This window comes from Camelus ferus, chromosome 9 (assembly GCF_009834535.1).
Source record: "Camelus ferus isolate YT-003-E chromosome 9, BCGSAC_Cfer_1.0, whole genome shotgun sequence".
Taxonomy (NCBI): Eukaryota; Metazoa; Chordata; class Mammalia; order Artiodactyla; family Camelidae; genus Camelus; species Camelus ferus.
Window position 1 is genome coordinate 77,600,329 of NC_045704.1, and position 18,490 is coordinate 77,618,818.

Sequence of the window (18,490 nt, forward strand, 5' to 3'; positions counted from 1 at the left end):
TTCATCTACTGTTAACGGCCTGGTCCAACTACCGTCTCTCTCACTACTGCTCTTGCTGCTTCCATTCCTGCCCCATCAGGCTACTCCACACACACCTATTCTGTCAAAAGAGAAGGCGAATCATGCCATTCCCCTCCTCGCAACCCAGCTTCTCAGCACGTGAAGGATGAAAGGCAAGGTCTTAAATGCGGCCTATAAAGAGCCTGTGTGATCTGGCCACTGGCTCCCCGTCTCTGGATGGCCCTTCTCTGTGCTCAGCCACGCTGTCCTTCTTACTCGTCTTCAGTACTGCAAGCAGGCTGCAGCCCGAGGGCCTGGGCACTCCCTGCTTCCCCAGCCTCCCGTCCACAAAGCTCTGCCCTCATTTCAGTCAGGTCTCAGAGAGCCCATCTGAACCACCCGATCTGAATTCAACAGGACTGCTCCCACCCCTGCCACTTCCTATGGATTTACTCTGCTTTCAACTTCTTCAGAGTTTTAATCATTACCTGATATTATATCATATTTATTAATTTAGTATCTATCTCCCTACTTGAATGGAAGCTCTGCAAGCAGGACATTTATCTGTTTTGTTAGTTGTCGTATGCCAGGAACCTAGAATAGTACTTGGTATATAGTAGGTACTCACTTAGTGTTACATATTTCCACTATTATTATTGGAAAATGAGCAAGTGGATTGCCTTTTTTCAGACAGCCATGTCTGAGTAAAGCCCAAACACTGGATTTACATATCTCAAAACAGATACCAGAAGTCACATGGTGACACAGGCCAAAGTACAGAGTTGCCCAGAAGAGTCAATTGGCCTCTATAAAAAGAATCACTTCCAAGTCTTACACTGATTAAATATTGTAAAAGGGGAAGAAACTCCATCAGTACACATAATAAAAGCTATCTGAGGCATATTTTACAGAAATATCAGAACTGGAAGAGAAGAGGCAAATACCCACCTTATCAGCCATCACAGAGGCAAAAAGGAACCGTCCCCCGAGACCAAATGAGTAGATTTTCACCCCAATGGTCTTAAAGCTTTTCCCCAAGTCTGAAGTTCTCCGTAATTCCAGTGCCCCAAGGTCAGCTTCTTAAACAAGACAAAGTGTTAATTAAAATTTCACTTACTAGTGAGCCTCTAGTTCAAAACAACTGTTTTAGAATTCCTCTTAATTTTACAGCAAAAGGATTTTTAATCCTATGCATGTTAATCAAGTGACAATAAAAATGATACAGCGTTAGACATAGGAAATTCACATTTGGGTTTTATCTTTATACATGTGAGGTTTAATACTGGACAGAAAGACAGTTTACTTAATTCCAATACAGTGTTGCATAAAAACACCAACAACCACAGCATCCTGCTTTACTTTCTTCATGACACAGTTTGAAATTATTCTATTTTAAGTTGTCTTGTTTGAGTTTTGGTTTTCCCGCTGTTCATCCAACAACCTTATTTGAATTTAACCTCCATGAAAGGAGGCCTTGGGTGCCTTGTTCTCTCCATCCTTACGATAGTGTTTAGCAGACCACTGCAGGTGTGCAAACGAATGAATATATGAAATGAATCTGTTGAATGAATAAGTGAAAGATTATGCTTTCTGCTTTGAAACTGTACCACTGACTGGAAAACCAATGGCCAACACAAACACAATCCATGTTCTTGGGCAGAAATCACTATGCATTTCAATTTGTTTCTTGTTTGTAGCCCAATATTTACTTTACGTAAATATATTACTAAAATTAAGTATACTGTCTCTGTGTATAGCCTGCATTTTTAATTGGATCCTGGCACAGTAATGTAACTTTCAAGATTTTAAAAGTCATTAACAGCTAGTTGATAGCGGGGTATATGTATCTTTTTAAATGAATTCTTATTTTGTGGTTGGCTTTGTTCCTTTGATAATTATGTAAGTTTAAAAACTAAAGCTCTAAACATTCTTAGAAATAATGAACAGTACATATCTGTAAATTTTAAAAAATGTGCAGTAAATTGTACATATGTATTTACGTGCAATATATTGTATATATGTAGTCAAACTGTGACAATTCTACCTAATAAAACTGAAACCTGAAAAAAAAATCCCAATAAATCTGGCTTTTTGACCCCCCCCCCCCCAAAAATCATTAACAGCTGTCTTAAGCATTAAAATTACAGGATAATGGAAGGAACTTTAATGCTTCTACCTCTTACAACCCAGAATATTCTACCAGGACACTCTTTGCTGGGACTAAAATATACTTACTGCAGGAGCCATTCACGTAGGTGGTAAAGAAGATGGTGTTTCCTGATCCCCTACAATGAGGCAAAGACAGGGAAAAGACACGGTTCAGGACTGCTAATAGACTGTGTCAACCTTAGTCACTTAGCTCCAAGCAGGTCTAATAAGCTTCATCACTGGGTGCCAGCATCCCTGGTACCAGCTCAAACAGCCTTCTTGGATGCTGCACACCTGATTCTTCCACAGCCTTACATCGAGGTTCCCCACAGCCTGGCCCGGGCATTTCCCACAGTCCCCTCCTTTTTTATGTGAGCTCTTCCAGCCAGTCAAACTAGTCTACTTACACTCTCCAAACCTGGATCTGGTCACAGTGTTTCCTTCTTAAAACGCTTTTCTCTCATGTAACTAAATTTTATGCTCACAATCTTCAGGCTCCAGATTAAAATCTAGCTCTTCCATGAAGCTTTCCCTATCACTCTAAATGGGAGTCTCCTTTGCTGCAAACTTCTAGAGCACTGGTTCTCAATTGGGGCGGTTTTGCTCCCCAAGGGACGTGTCTGGTTGCCACAACTGAGGGAGTTAAACGTCACGCTATGCACAGGACGGCCTCACAACAAGGGACCGTCCAGTATGAGCGCCGCTAGTGCTGAGGCTGAGAAACCCTTCTCCGGAGCCCTGTGCTGCTCTGTGTCAGCCACTTGGCGCTCCTCTGTCTCCTGTTTGGCTATTTTAATTGCAGTGTGTGCCTTATCTCTCCTGCTACACTACGGAGTTCTTCAGGGCAGGTACTAAGTTTAATACTTTATTGTTTTCCCTTAGAACCTAAGGAACCTACTGTTTTCCCTTAGAACTTTGCATGCAGTAAATAATTTAGATCTTTCATCTCAAATAGACAACTAGGTCAGAGGTTGAATTATTTAAATTCTAACTTGGAAAGGGAGTCTGTAGGGAACTGGATTCAGATCCCGATAATACTTAATGATTACCACCAGCAAAAGGTGCTGGGTCTCAGAGAGAACAAACTAGTGGTTACTTCCAGTGGGGACAGGAAAGGGTGGAGGAGCAAGATAGGGTTAGGAGAGTAAGGCACAAACTACTATGTATAAAATAAATAAGCTACAATGATATATTGTACATTACAGAGAACACAGGCAATATTTTATAATAAGCACAAATGGAGTATAATCTATAAAGTTTTTGAATCACTATGTTGTACACCTGAAACTAATATAGTATTGTAATTCAACCATACTTCAATAAAAAAATGGGTGCTGGGTCTTGAGTATGTTCTTTCAGAACTTTAGGTTGTAAATTTCTACAAACCAAAGATCTAAAAAGTGAGTAAACAGTTACCAGAAGCCCAGCTGTCTTGTATCTAACTATTCAAAGAAGTAAGTTACAAAAGTAAAAAATCTTGTATAGGATACAAAATATGATTTGAAAATAACTTTTTAGTTTTAAAGATGAGTTTTGTTTGTTTCTTTTAGCTTTACTGAGGTATAATTGACAAAATTATAAGATATTAAAAGTGCACATTGTGGTGATTTGATATATATACGTAAAGATAAGTTTCAATGATCAAATTTATTATAGTCTTACTTAAACATATCCTACATATTTTAGGTGCATCAGGAATTAAATAACTGGTTAACTTAGTGACTTTAAAAATTCCTTCCTGATAGGCCGTCTAGGATACAAATACAATTAACTAAAATACAAAAACAAAAGCAGATGCAGCATGCGTATCCTAGTGGTGCTGTGAAAACCTCATTTAACCAGCATTTTCTAAAAAAGGACACTTTACTTAAGCACCATTTTTTAATATTTCAGTTAATTTTAGTAGACGTTTTTGGCAATGTCTATATTACACATTTTGCTATCTCCCCAAGTAGAGGACATTAAATATTAAACTCCTCCTTGGGATTACGGTCCATCCTCGTGAACAACAACCATGTGAAAGTGAAACACAGGGTTCCCACTAGAAGTTACAGAGGCACGTGAGCCCTCCTGAAACCGCACTGGACACTCTGGTCCTGCTGCGCTCTGCCCCTGCCTGCTCTTAGACTTCTTCTGCCTCCCCGCGGCTCCCAGGCAGCAGACTCTCAGTGTGGCCCGTGCTTGTTGTTCGCACTCACATGCTCCACCTCTAGCAGCAACCTGCTATCCTCTGGGAAACCAGATAGACAAATTTGCTGAAATTAATCAAAGAGAAAGAAGATGGAGGCTCTAAACAAGGGTCTGAGCCTAGTCAGAATTTTGGAGGTATAAAGGCCCTTAATTCAATCTGTGCTCAACCATCCCTCAAATAACCATCCCCCAAACAAACCTCCTTTCACAGAAGGGAAAAACCAAAGCCCAGAGAGGTTGAGCCACTGACTAGCAGTGGACCCAGGCTAGAACAAAGGGGACCTGACTCCCAGGTAAGAGCCTCCTGCACGCTATCATCTTTAAGCAGGCACAGGGGTGGCGGGGAGTGAATGAGCTTTGGGGCACAGACGTGTGACTCTGGCAGCCTGGAAGCTCTGTGAGCTTTTTCGTGATTCCTCACAACATTCCACGTAACTGAAATGGCTCTCCAGATGAGTACATAAGTCCCCAGATCAAAGCTGTATTTTATCGCAATTGATGTCATCATTTACATAGAATAAACCTTCTGTAGCCAGCAGCTACTCAGTAATGCGCCTTATTTTATACTTTATATACTAACACTTGGCGAGACTAAGTCTTCTTTCCCAGCGGAATTAGAAGCTCCTCCAGGTCAAGGTCTGTGTCATACCCCTCTCTCGTATCCCTTACCACATCCTGAAGAGTACTTGGCACATAGTAAGTGCTCAATATTTATTCATGTGACTTTTGGCAGCACCGTCAGGAAAGGTTTAGGGCTCTGCACAGATGGAATCTTCTGTTACTCACCATTTGGCCAAACATACTGCTTTGTGGATTTCTTCCCATTTTCCCCCAAAATTCTTGGACACCCACAGGCCATTCTGAAAGATTATAAATGACTTATCAAAATTCCAGCTTTATCCTGTGCAGCTGCTTGTATGACCTTTAATAATTCGTATCCAATCATTCAGGACAGTAAAAACACACACTGAAGTTCCATCCAAGCCTGAGCTCCACAGACACACACACGGTTTACAGGGGCCCCTTCAGGGTCTTGGAAATTCAGAATGACAAGTGCTTATGAAGTGCCTACTATGTGCCAGGCACTGTACCAGACGTTGCATTGGGGATACAAAGATGAATAAGACACACTCCCTGCTCTTAAGGAGCTAACAGTTTAACAAGGGGTACAGATTAGAAGCTTTGATACATGTGGTAAGTATTATGGCAACGCAGTCTCTGGGGTAAGAGTAAGGAAAGGAGGGACATTGCATCAGAGATGTGAAGAAGACAGCTGAACTGAGTCAAATGACGAGCAGTGTAGCCAAAAGAAGGCAAATGGGGAGATGAGATGTCCCTGCACAAAGACAGACTGGTATCAGCAGAGGCAGAGACGTAGTGAAACATTGCAGTATGTGCAGGGAGCTTTGCCTTCAGACACAGATGGAGCACAAATTCCAAGGAGAGGAGAGGAGGAGCCAAACTGGGGACAGAGATGGGGCCCGCTCATGGAGAGCCCTCCTTCTATGCTGTGCTGAGGAACCTGGTCTTTATTTTATATGAGGTCCTTAAAGGAGGAGGGTGCACTAAGTAGCTGAATGACAGGCAGCTTTAGTTTTCTAAGAGGAATACTTGGATGACAATGGCAAAGATGGATTTCAGAGGGTCCAAACTAGGAGCAGGAAAAACAGTGACTAACTGCTACATTAGCTCACTAAGAGTTAGTGAGGCCTGAAACCATAGCTGTGAGGAGCAGGCTCAGGAAGAATTTAGAAGCTAGATTCAGTAGAACTAGATGACTTCCTGTAGGGCAGGATGGAGAGAGAGAGAGACGGAGAGAGAGAGAGTGTGTGTGAGCGTGTGTGTGTGTGTGTGTGTGTGTGTGTAAGATGAACACTCCAGGATTCTGGCTGAGTAGTAAGAAGCACTACAGAATCTTTAGTCAGTATAAGGATGATGGGAAGAACAGCATGCCTGAGAGAAGGGCAGGGAGGAAGTCAGTTTTAGACTGAGTTTGAGGGACCTGTGGGACATCTAGCTAGAGATACATAGGAAGCAACAAGATAGGAATCTGCAGCCCTAGGAAGCCAGGAGATTTGAGATTTGAGAATCTTATACATTGTAGTGGTACTAAAATGGTAAAAGGGGAAGAGATTACTCAGAGTAAAATCAGTCAGAGCAATTTAAGGGTAGCTTGAAAGGAGTTTAAGAAAGAGACTAAGAAGTAATAGTTAGAGGATAGGAGAGAACCAAAGGGAATAATGTCCCAGAAGCCAAGCAAGTGGAGTTCCCCAAAGGAGGGACTGGTCAATACTTTCAAACACAGCAGAGACTTTATAAGATAAAGACTGATAATTTTAGTTACATTAGCCACATGAGCCTAGTGGGCTCAGGTTCAGTGGTACAGCTGAAATTAAACTGGTGCTGATCTAGGCAGAATTTATCTTCAGTGCTCCCCAACTCTCACCTACCATCTTCCTCCCCGGTAATGTCACCTCCTAGCATTCCTAATTTACCCAGTTTCACTTAGAAACACGAAAGGGTCTGATACCACTTATTTGCACTTTAGTACAAATTGGTCCATCTTCTCCAAGATGATTATCTGTACTTCAAACTTACCCTTAATTGGAAGAAATTTCAGATGTGAAATAGATTGTGCCTGCCTCTTCCTGAGGATAGCCTGTTTTAATAAGCTTAAGATACCTGGTAATGGCGAAGGGGTGGTCAAAGGCAGATGGATGGTTCTGTCCATTCCTATAGGGGTCTCTTTGTTCTCTTGAAGGGCCTTCAGCTCAAGCTGCTACAGGCCAGTTTCCAGGAATTGTTGATTTAAGATCTGACGCCTACCCAGCAGGCTAGTTTCCTTCCTCTAGCCTCCTGCAGATAAGCTTAACTCTGACCTTCGCTGAGCCCTCCAGCCTTTCCTCAATCCAAAGATCTGCCCGCAGAAGGCCCAGAACTCACACCTCTCTTCCAAGTGTCCTTCACCCTCCCTATGTCATCCGTTTGCTCAGCCCAACTTGTCTACATTTGATGATCCTACTTCCATCCCCAGAATGGTCATTACAACAATGGCTCTCAAATTTTAGCATGCAGATTCTGCTGGGGAGCTTGTTAAAAACATTAGCCATCTTGCAACCAAGCCACTGACGTACTCTATCTGGATCAGGGCCAAGGAATGTGCATCTTAAACCAGCCTCCCAGGGGTTTCTATCTGATGTTGCTGGTCAGTAGACCACACTCTGAGAAATAAGATGAGAGAGAGCCATAGAAACATAAAGTATGAGTATCACAGTCTAGCAACTCAGCCACCCTGGGCCTTTAACATCCATGATAAAGGAGACTGGTCCTTCAGGAAAGGAAAAAGCTGAGCTGCTCCTCAGGGAACTTTCAGAAGAGAAGTGGGAGGGGCAGAGAGGGACACTGGTTTCTGGGGAGAATATAGGAGTGTGGTAGGGGGTGCAGGGCTTCAAGACCCTAGATATTTAATACATGAGTGTCAAAGACAAATCAACAGGTTTTACATACTAAGGACCTAAAAACAAAAAAATTATAAAGATGTGGTTTGGCCACAGGAAAGGAACACTGACAACATCAGGGGTCTGACAATTTATGCTTGTCCCTTGCAGCACAAGGATGATTACAGTAAACTGTTTTCTAGTTCATTACTCTAACAGCGCATATCTATTCACTTAAAAAAAAACTGTAATGACAACTAGACATCATACTTATCTGGAACAGAAAGCACATGAAAATCGTGCCCTTTACCAAATAGGGGGGAAAATGCAAAAAAAACAAAAGAAAAAACAAAAAACATTACTTCATACCATAAGAAATCACCAGAAAACAGTCCAACATAAAGGCATTACCTACAGGGTCCTCTTAGGACAATACAGTTTGAGACTATAAAAATGCAAAAGGCAAGACAAGTTCCTCAACTGGACTTACTTCGGTGCTGAGGGCTAAAAGGTAATCAGAATTCTGAGGGCTGTACATCATCTGAGTCAGAGGATGAAAAGGGAGATTGGTCTGAATAAAGTTCTTTGCAAAATCTGATGATCTGAAGATTCTGCCTCCATGACTTCCTCCAGACACCTCTGCTGTTAAAATCACCTGGTTCGGAAGAAGAAAGTTCAAAATCAGGGTATAATACTATAAAAGCACACAAAGTTCTCACACCATTTGCACCAGACATTTTTCAAGAAAATTTTAGTTTCAAAAGTAAGAAGAGTTATAAAAACAGATTAGTTGGTACACTCTACTCCTCAAGTATTAGTCTTAATCAAAATACATTATCCTGAATTGAGCTAGTGCCTCATATCTATAAACTTAAGCCTGGTCAATTTGAGATAAAGCCAGTTTCCCAAAAGACTGAAATGTTGTCTTAAGATGTATACCCTGTAATGCTAAACCACCACCATATAATTATGAAGAGCTCTGGTACCTCTTGGACAGGGACTGAGAAAAGAACCTGTGTGCTAAGTTCCATTCTTCTGTATCAGTATTAAATTACGTTTAATTTTAAAATATAGTAATAGTAAACTAAATACACTGCCGTGTATCACTGGACCATTCCAATATCAACATCTGACAGTCCTGCATATGGTAGCAAGCCTGGCTTTGTGTATGTATGAATGAGTCTCACCTTCCCAGAGTTCTCAGGACCAATTGCCATGCCAAATTCAGTTCGAATGAAGGTGTTATTGATGAGATTTGTAATATCCTTAAAGTTCTTTCCATAGTCCTCACTGAGAGGAAGGGAAAACAAACAAACAAAAGACAAATTTAGAACACAGCAGTCATGGACACTGTTGGGTTCCTACCAGCTTCCATCACTCTCTCACCAGCTTTACTGAGGCACTCACCCTCCACAAAAGGTCACAGCTTCAGGGGAGCTGATTCCACACCCCTAGCCCCAGTGATGGGCCTGATCAGTAGAAGGAAATTCCAACCCTTATGGGTGACGGCATCAGGGATGGAGAAGTGACCCAGGCTGAGCCAGTAAGACAAAAGGGGGAAACTGGGGTCTATTAGGAAACACATTTAAGACAGCCACCTGAAGAAATGGTCGGTCTTCCTTTAGACCAGTGGGTCTTAAGCAGGGTATTTTTGCCCCATTCCCCCAACCCACCAAGCAAACATTTGGTAATGTCTGGAGACATTTTTGATTATCACAGCTCAGGGTGCTACTGGCATCTAGTAGGTAGAGGCCAAGGGTGCTGCTAAACACCCAACAATGCACCTGACAGTCCCCAACAACAAAGAATCATCTGGCCTGAAATGTCAACAGTGCCAAGGTTGAAAAAACCTCATGTTGCAGTATGTGAATACAGAACAAAAAAATGCTACAGGCATCTGACACAATGACAGCACAATGTGAAGATGAAGCCAACATAAACGCAGGGAACTGCCGAGGCAGTTCTGGGATTCCAGGGAAGCAGAGCCTATGACACTGGATTGAATCGACCCTGAAACCCATCCTTCTTCTGTAGTTAGTTATGAACCATTAATTCCCTTATTATTTAAGCTAGTTTGAATGGGGATCTCCGCTAAATGTAGCCAAAGGCCTCCTAACTAATCTATCAACGCACAGTACTCATGATAAAGCCGTAAGTTACATAGCAGGATCCTGAAGTCCCCCCACCACCCTAGAAGTTACCATCCCCAGGAGTCTCTTAATGCACGAAGTACACAACAAGGGAAAATAAACTTAATCTCATCTCTTGGGTTGTTAAACCTTTTCCCAAATGTTCACTCCAACAATATTTTTGAGAGGTATTAAATTCTGTGTTTAGATTTCAAAAAATAAAAGCAAAAAACGTCAGTAGCTGTCTACTAATTCTGACAAGTTTAATACTGTGCACAGCTCTGTAAGAACAAGACATATAACACTAAATCTTAATATTCATTAAATTTCAATGTTCCATGAGTGATGACCACTGTGTATTGAAAGTTAATTGCCCACTGATGAATGCAATGTGCAGTGGTCTTCACTGGTAGAATATACGACTTAAAAGATGGTACAATTTTGGTAGCAGCCTCAACAATCAGAGAACCACAGGACACGAGAGATGCAAAGGACTGAAGAGAACATCTTGTCTAACTCCCTCATTTCACAGATGAGGAGGTTCAAGGGGAAGCACTTCATCAAAAGTCAACCAGTTAATTAAGGGAAAAATTGAAACTACAGTCCAATTCTCTTAACTCTCAGCCTCAAACTTGAGACAACTTTTAATTATTTGTGAGGAGTTTTTCCCTGGCAACCCGTGATCTTTCCCTTTCTTGCCAGGGCTTGTGGCCTAGCAGTACAGATCAGCTAGAGGAAGTTGGAGAGACAGAAGAGAAGTATCTTTGAGTGCCTGGATAAGTCCTTGACAGTACGCTAAAGCAAACTACATGTGACTTTAAGTTGTCTTCCCATCTCGTAGAACACACACACACACACACACACACACACACACACACACACTCACACACACAGAGAAAACCCCTAGACTAATAAAAGGAGGATTAGGTGCCACCCAACAGATTCCTGCATCACTCTTTCTCGGGCTTTGGAGTACGAGAAGAGTTCTGATCTTCTTGACAGCAGGCCAAGAGATACGCGTAAACAAGTCCTAGCTCTACAGTGTACATGTCATCCACAGCTCAGTCAACTGCCTAAAGGGTTTTGCAGGGGCTTGATTATCAACAGCTTACAAATCTCCCCTCCTCTGACATCCCAGGGAACCGCCACAAACCTGTTGGCAAGTCTGCTTCCTTTTAAAGAACTTGGCACAACAAATACATGCCTGCCCTTCAGAAAAAGAAAGCAACAGGAGCAAAACAAAAAATTGTCTGCTACAACGCTCTGGTGCTCTAGCGAGTGAAATAAGTGGAGCACAGTGGACTAGTACCAACCTGCTGGGATATAAGCAAGCTTCTGTCGAGGCCACGTGGGGCCCAGGGATATATTTTAACAGAACACCTAATTTTAAAGTAGCTTTTTCTGTCAGCATACATCACACATCATGAAGAGGAAATCAACGGAACACCTTAAAAATAAATCACTTTTCAAATTCCATATGATAATTACTATTAATTTGAACAGCAGTCAAATGGTAAGTTAACAAAACCCTGTGAAACCATCTGCTTTAGAAATAAGTCTCTTTAATAACAATTCAATACATCAACCCTAATATCTGCTCTTTCTGGTTACCAAAAATAAATGATCACTTTTGCATATACCTGTGGTATAAACATGGATAAGAATATGTACATTTATAATAAAAAATAGTGCTAGGATATAAATATTTTTGGAATAGAGCCTAATATTCCCAAAGAACAAGAAAAATCTAGACATTATTTAAATAAACAGAAAAAAAGAGAAGTAACCATCACATGGATTTCTGGTAAGATATAGCATCAAAATTCCTAGTAAGATGGACTCAGAAGGGTGTTTTTCCAGGAGACTCACATGTTGACTAATGCTCAACCCAAATGTCCATAGCCAGGAATTACATCCTTGTTTTTGAGCACTTTTCATTTACAATATAGAGGAACTTGTGACACCAGGCATTTGACCTGCAGACATTCAATAAAAAGTAACAGTAAAAGAGTCCTACAATAGCTCAGAGAACCTTCCATTTTGCTTTCCTTAACAATCAAACAAGCACTGATATCCTTGTTTGTTGGCTTTCAGCATAACCATTTCTCTATTCCTTTAGTTCATTATTGCTGTGATTAAATCACTAAAAATTGCAACATAAAATCACAAGAATATCAAAAAACTCTTAAAAAAATTATAGTTTTGTAATTTTCACCAATTGGAAAAGATTACACAGTCGATCCTCCTTATTCACAGATCCTGTATTTGTGAATCTGCCTACTCACTAAGACTTGTAACCCCCAAATCAATGCTTGGAGCACTTTCATAGTCATTTGCAGATATGCACAGGGCAGTAAAAAAATCTGAGTTCCCCCGGGGAACAAGTTCCCCACTGAGGTCCAACAAGGGGACGCTGCCTTCTTGTTTCAGCTCTTACATGACACCTGAGCATCTTCCTCACGGTCTACTTAGTACAATGCATTTTGCACTTTTGTGCCTTTCGTTGGCGCTTTACTGTTTAAAATTACCCCAAGAATAGTGTTGAAATGCTGTTTAGTGTTTCTGGAGAAAATACGTGAGTTGGATAAGCTTCTTTCTGGCATGAGTTAGTTTTGAGCTCAGTGTTAATGAGTCAACAATATATATAAGGTATCTTTAAGCAGAAATACACATACAATAGGGTATGTACTGATCAACTGATAAAAATGACCATTGTGACCAGAGGTTTGCAGGAACCTAATTCTGTACGTCCCTTAGGAGCAATGGTTCAGTGTTCCCTAATTCAGTATTCCTGGAGACTCTGTAGAACATAACTACTATGAATAATGAGAATTGACTGTATTGAGATTTCCAGTTAAATGATCAACAGGGAGAATGTAGCTTATTAAAATGTGCCAAAGGAATCACAGACCTGAAATCACTGCCAGGTAAAATTGGCAGAACTTGAATTCAAATTCAACTGAACTCTCATTACTTTGGTCTCTTTTCTTACCCCAACTGTCTGTTGCTACCTCATGTGTTTTTATTTTAATTATTTCATTGTGTTTTATCCTTATTGGAAAAGGCTGTTCTGTAGAAATTTTGAAAATATAAATGGGAAAATAAAGAAACAAAATATTGTAAATAAAATCACAAAACTTTTTTATCAGATGGAATATGATCATGATCTGGGGTCCGTCCTTTGCTCGGATTGACAACTCTAAGAATAGGTATTTTCATGGAAATATTTCTTAAGTGACAAAAACCACTTAGTTTCATGAGTTTTATATGCCCTAAGTTTGTAAAAGTGAAGTTGTAGTAAAATGTCATCATCATATATTTCAAGAGACTTTTCTTTAAGAAATAAAAGGCAGGAAAATATATTTTGTAAATGGAATTTATGTTAATCTTGTAACTAAAATATGCAGTCATTGTTAATAATCTACTGCAGTAAAAAATAAATCAAGTATATCATTAAAAAGGCTGTCATGTGAGGTACCTTGGAGAAGCTGGTTCACTGAACTTTGCTTTAATATCTGTTGTATATATTAAAGTTACCCTTTTTTAAAATCTCAAGTAACATCCTGAAAAGCTGACATTGACTATGGAATAAAGTTTAATGTGAAAGAGATTCCCTTATTAACTTCCAAAATATGAACAACTCTCCACAGGAAATAGGAATCACAAATAAAGTAGCCCAGCAGTTTTATGATAAGTTGGTACAGAATTCTGCTGTAGAATAATGCTAACATGTGCTTCACTAAGTTAAACTTACAATAAAAAGTTAGACTCAAGGGACCATAAAACAAAAAGGTGCAAAACATCTTCTAGTTTCCAAAAATCAAATCTTCATCTTAACTATGGCTAGTTTCTTTTTTAACTTCGTATTTGCAAGTGAGTGGCAAAGGTAACTTACAATCTATAATTATGAATATTCCTTAACAGAGAATCAGAATTTATACTATTCAAACATCACTCCTTTAAATTGAAAATATTAATGTATTACTCAACTTTACACAATCCTTAATGCCTAGGGACTTTACTTACTATTTCCAAAATCTTTCAACAATCCATTGTCACAACCTAATGACCTAAGTATTTGCTGTCTAAGTCCGCACATGCAACAGAGACAATGTCCTTCTCTTCTTGTGAGCCTCCATGCGGTACTACTCACAGAAGATGGCACGTGATTAGCTGCCTTTTATTTGAATCCCAGATGAAACTCTGACCACATAAGACTTAGCTGAGAAAGATAATCCAACAAATAATATAGTCGTTAAAGCTATGAAAAACAGAAGAGTCCTCAGAGCAAATTCTACAGGCTTTTACCTCACTTCTCAGCTGGGCAAGCTCAGCACACTCAGGACTCACTGCAGTCAAACTGCCCCCTCCCTCTCCCATTTCTGAAGCAACACGTGCCTCTTGGCTGGTGTGTCCAACAACATGAGTCACTTCAGATCAAGCCAGGCCAGCCCAGCTGGAGAGGCAACAGGCATATTTACAGTTTCCACCTAAATTCTGGGAGAGTTTTCACTTCACAGTAGGGAGGAAGTAATTAATATTCAAAATGACCTTGGTAAAAACAAACAAGCCTGCTGTACAACATGAAGAAAAAGAACCTTAGTAACATGATACCATACCAGAAACAAGTAGGATGACTCTCTGGTAAAGTATATGTGAGTGATTTCTCACATGACAATACAAATATAGGATGGAAAATGGCTGAGTCAGATGGTGGTAGGTATTTAAATAGTAACATAGTGATATCATTTTGTTTTTGATCGTTTCAAAGTAAGCACAAGGATGGGAAAAAATGTGTGAAAACACATTTCACTCCCCATGGGTGTGACTCAGGAACCTGTCTAGTCCAGTTCTAGACACATGATTAAAGAGCAATATAGAGACTAAGAAAGTGAATTCAGAAGGCAAGCGAAAGTGGCTGAAGCAACAGGTTTAGAAGATAATTCAACCAGTAGAAGGAGGAGTTTAGTAAGCAGCATTCAAAACATGCAAGGATCAGAGAGGAGGTTTTTATTTGCTACCAGAAGATAAACTGGAAATTGGCATCTTCTATGACACATATGTGTGATATTCATCACAGCGGCATTAATAATAGTGAAAAAGCTAGCTACAATTTAAGTGTCCAAGAGAATAACGATTAAGTACATTCGGTCTGTCTAACAAAAATGATGGATTACTAGCAGAGGGAATGTGAAATGTATTATGGTATGAGCACTAACCAGTCAGAACAGTTATAGTTCATAATGCCGGATGTCAGTAACACTTGCATGTTGGCAGGGGCTGGGGGGATGTGTGCATTAGTAGAAGCCATGGAGGCATCTAGGGGCAGGCAATCACTTTTCTTCAACTGGTATGGAAGGCTTTCAATTCATTTTAGAAACTGGTACCACAATGCCAGCACACATTGGCTACGTGCCATCCCTGGCCGTTGGCAAGGCAGTAACTAATAGCACCAAGTTCTTACTCCATGGCAGGCACTGCAAAGCATAACTCACAACAGCTCCAGGGTGGCCATTAACTTTCTTTTACAGATGACAAAAAAAGACTCAGGGAGGTTAAATGACTTGCCCAAGTTCATTCTGCTTGCAAATGACAATGCTGAGATTCAATCCCAGGCCTATCTGCCAACAAAATCTGGCAACTTTACACTGTACCATGGTTGCTTCCCAAGGCTAGATAGCCATATGACATAACATTAGAGTGGAAAATCAAAATAATAGACTGTAAATAAAATAAGATTACTTGTCTTTATGGTGAGTTTTTTCTTTTTCTTTTTAAATCTCCAAATGTTGTATAATATGGTTGTATTGCCTTTTTAATGAAAGGTGAGTTGGAAAGAAAAAGTGTATCATAAAGAAAGATTTTATGAAAGCAAAGTTTCTTAAACACTAGAAAGAGTTACTGAAGTTACAAAAATTTTTTATGCATTTTTTCTTCCAAAACAGAATACTTTTCATCTGTCTGAAATGATTTAGCTACTGTTCTAATATCACCTATAAATCAGCTATAATTTATGGTGCCTTCTAGAACAGTATCCTATAATACCTTGTCAGTCCTTATCAAACAAACAAAAATATTATTAATCTAAGAGTTACTAGAGAAGCTAAGGCATTCATTCATTCAATCAGTATGTACTGCTTGCCTGCTATGTGTCAATCGTCTGGCTAGATGCTGGAGAACCCCAAGTTGGTCAAGAGCCTCACCTTCACGGAGCTTACAACAATTCCAAGATGGCAACTCCTTGCCCTATTTTTAAGCCATTGTCACTGTGTTGAAAGGAAGGGAGCACTGGCTCCAGGCTCAGGAGCAGCAGTCAAGGGTCACACCTATTGGGGAAGGGAGGTTGAGCTGATCCATCTCAGAGCTTCAACAAGGGTTCATTCCCACCTTGGCCAAGACCAAAAGTCAAATAAAGAACCCTGAGAAAGTATGAAGGCTCCTGGGAGATCCTTTGGCCCTGACAGTAGTTTCTATGTTATCTCCTGGGATGTCATATTTCTTTAGGTCTCTAGGGGAAAAATGGGATAGACACAAATGACTGAGAAAACAATCAGCAACTTCTGAGAGTTAGCTGGTTATGAATCTTATGGGTAAGGGGGAAAAAAAAAACCACCTCGATTTAACCAAGCTGTATCTTTGAGAAGACAACTCTAAAACTCTGTGAATGTCACAGTATAGACTATGGTTCCAGAACATACATTATCACCATTATTATCAGGCACTTTGGTAGGTCTGACCTAAGAACTTCCTCCTGATCTAGAAACAATCTATTTGGGGCCCAAAGTGTTAGATAAATAATATTCACTTGGAAGGTCCAGTAAGGATTGCTACTTCAGGGGTATAAAAACCATTTTGTGCGCATAATAGAAAGATGGTTAAACTCTATGCTACCTCCCCACAAATAAATATCCATTTAAATTAATAAACACACATCCTTGTACATTCTTTCTTCATCTCCCTTTACTGTTTTGCTACTCAGTCAGGTCAACCTAATTTCCTTGGAACTCGATCCTTTTTCTAACTTTTTTAGGTTGCTAGGTAAATATTAAAAAGTGTGCTGAGTGTGAGGGTCTCATGAAAATTTAAGATGACTAGAAGATCTTTTAAATCAACTATTAGACCCCATCATGTCTAGAAAAGTAAAGAACTTCCATTCACAATGTGTTACTTTATCAAATGTCCCAGTCATATGTTATGAATCTCACCTTCGATACAGCTTGGACTGTCCAAAAGTCATAATTACCAGTGGTACATGGAAGGTAGTCAAGACTAGAATGATCTGGAGAGACAAAAAGCATGTGGTCAATAAAAAAGATAGTCCAATTACATGCTTACATGTGATGGCATTAAATCAACATCTGAAAGACTGGCAATAGCCCTGCTTTGTAGTAGCCTAGAGTGTAACACATCTGAAAACCAAGAAAGACCAAGTGATTGGGGCTTACTATGATTCAAAATCTCAACTCTTTTTGCTGAGATGGTCCCACCACCTACACCTGAAGCAGTGAGATGGAGCTCAACAACTCCACATTAAAGTAAGGATTTAACTATTTTGTATCCACATTATTGTGAGATATTGTGATACTGTGAGATACTCCCAGGCAAGAACCATCTTGCTTCCTGCTTATAGAGGCTAGCAGAGAGTGGGTGCTCCAACAGTGGTCACTATGTCACATCTGTCCTTTTCTTCTGCTCCCTGCTGTTAGTTCTTCATGAAATTAATTTTTTAAATAAGTACTTTTCTAGAAAAAAATATGCAGGAGGATAAGATTCTGATAGATTAGAACAAGAGGCTAGAGACTCAAAACAGGCATATAACAAGACATTTTGGAGACACCAACTATCTTAGATAAATGGATAAATCATGGAAATTAGGGAACAACTCAAATTCTAGAAGAAAATGAAACATGCTTAAAGAAATCCTACCAGGAGTTTAAAAATTAATTAAAATAAGATATTTATAACTTGCTCTTCAGCACCAAAATTACATTTCTTTTGGCTCCTGATACAGCCATCATGTGCGTCAATGCTACGATACACACGCTACTGGAACACTAGGGGGCATGAGTTGCGGCCCCTGCCCTTGTTCAGGCAGGATAATCAGAGCCAGGTAACAGTCAAGCCCTGATCCAAGACTTGAGGCCAGTGAAATCTCCAGCATCCCTCCTCCTGGGAGACGGGCTACAGACTGGGAGGGAGAAGGAAGGAGCAGACTGACTCTTCTTCCATTCCCCCGATCCAGGTAGCATCTGCTTTGTGGTGGGGAAGGGACAACAGATGGAGCTGAACAACAATGAGACCTGAGCACCACAGTCCTTTAACACTAACTGTGGGAAAGGACACAGGACCAAAATAGTTTGGAGGGAAAATATCACGCTGTGTAATATGCAGTTTTCCACTTCCACATAGAGGTTATCCCAAGTATTGTAAGGTTCCCTTCTTCCTCACACATAGCACTCTCTTTCCTCTTTCTTCTTCTTGTTCATCTTGATGCCAAGTAGCCACTAAGGACTAAAAAAGTGCCTATCTTCCTATTATGGAAGAAAGTGGTCACATGCTACTCCCAGTTCTAAAGTAAAACCAAAC

At 40.2% G+C, this 18,490-nt stretch overlaps 1 protein-coding gene across 6 annotated transcripts in view; it reads right to left on the reverse strand.

The window, feature by feature from the left end:
* SORT1 (sortilin 1) overlaps nucleotides 1-18,490 on the reverse strand; it is a 60,312-nt gene that overhangs the window by 21,469 nt on the left and 20,353 nt on the right. For 4 of the 6 annotated variants that reach the window (XM_032487250.1, XM_032487252.1, XM_032487255.1 and 1 more), the window contains 6 exons: nucleotides 17,110-17,183; nucleotides 8,963-9,065; nucleotides 8,266-8,430; nucleotides 5,125-5,198; nucleotides 2,236-2,285; nucleotides 949-1,079 (listed from right to left, as the gene is read on the reverse strand). In XM_032487250.1, coding sequence (XP_032343141.1) covers nucleotides 949-1,079; nucleotides 2,236-2,285; nucleotides 5,125-5,198; nucleotides 8,266-8,430; nucleotides 8,963-9,065; nucleotides 17,110-17,183 — 597 coding nt within the window. The remainder of the gene's footprint in view (nucleotides 1-948; nucleotides 1,080-2,235; nucleotides 2,286-5,124; nucleotides 5,199-8,265; nucleotides 8,431-8,962; nucleotides 9,066-17,109; nucleotides 17,184-18,490) is intronic. The other 2 variants (XM_032487251.1, XM_032487253.1) reach the window with 1 other exon arrangement.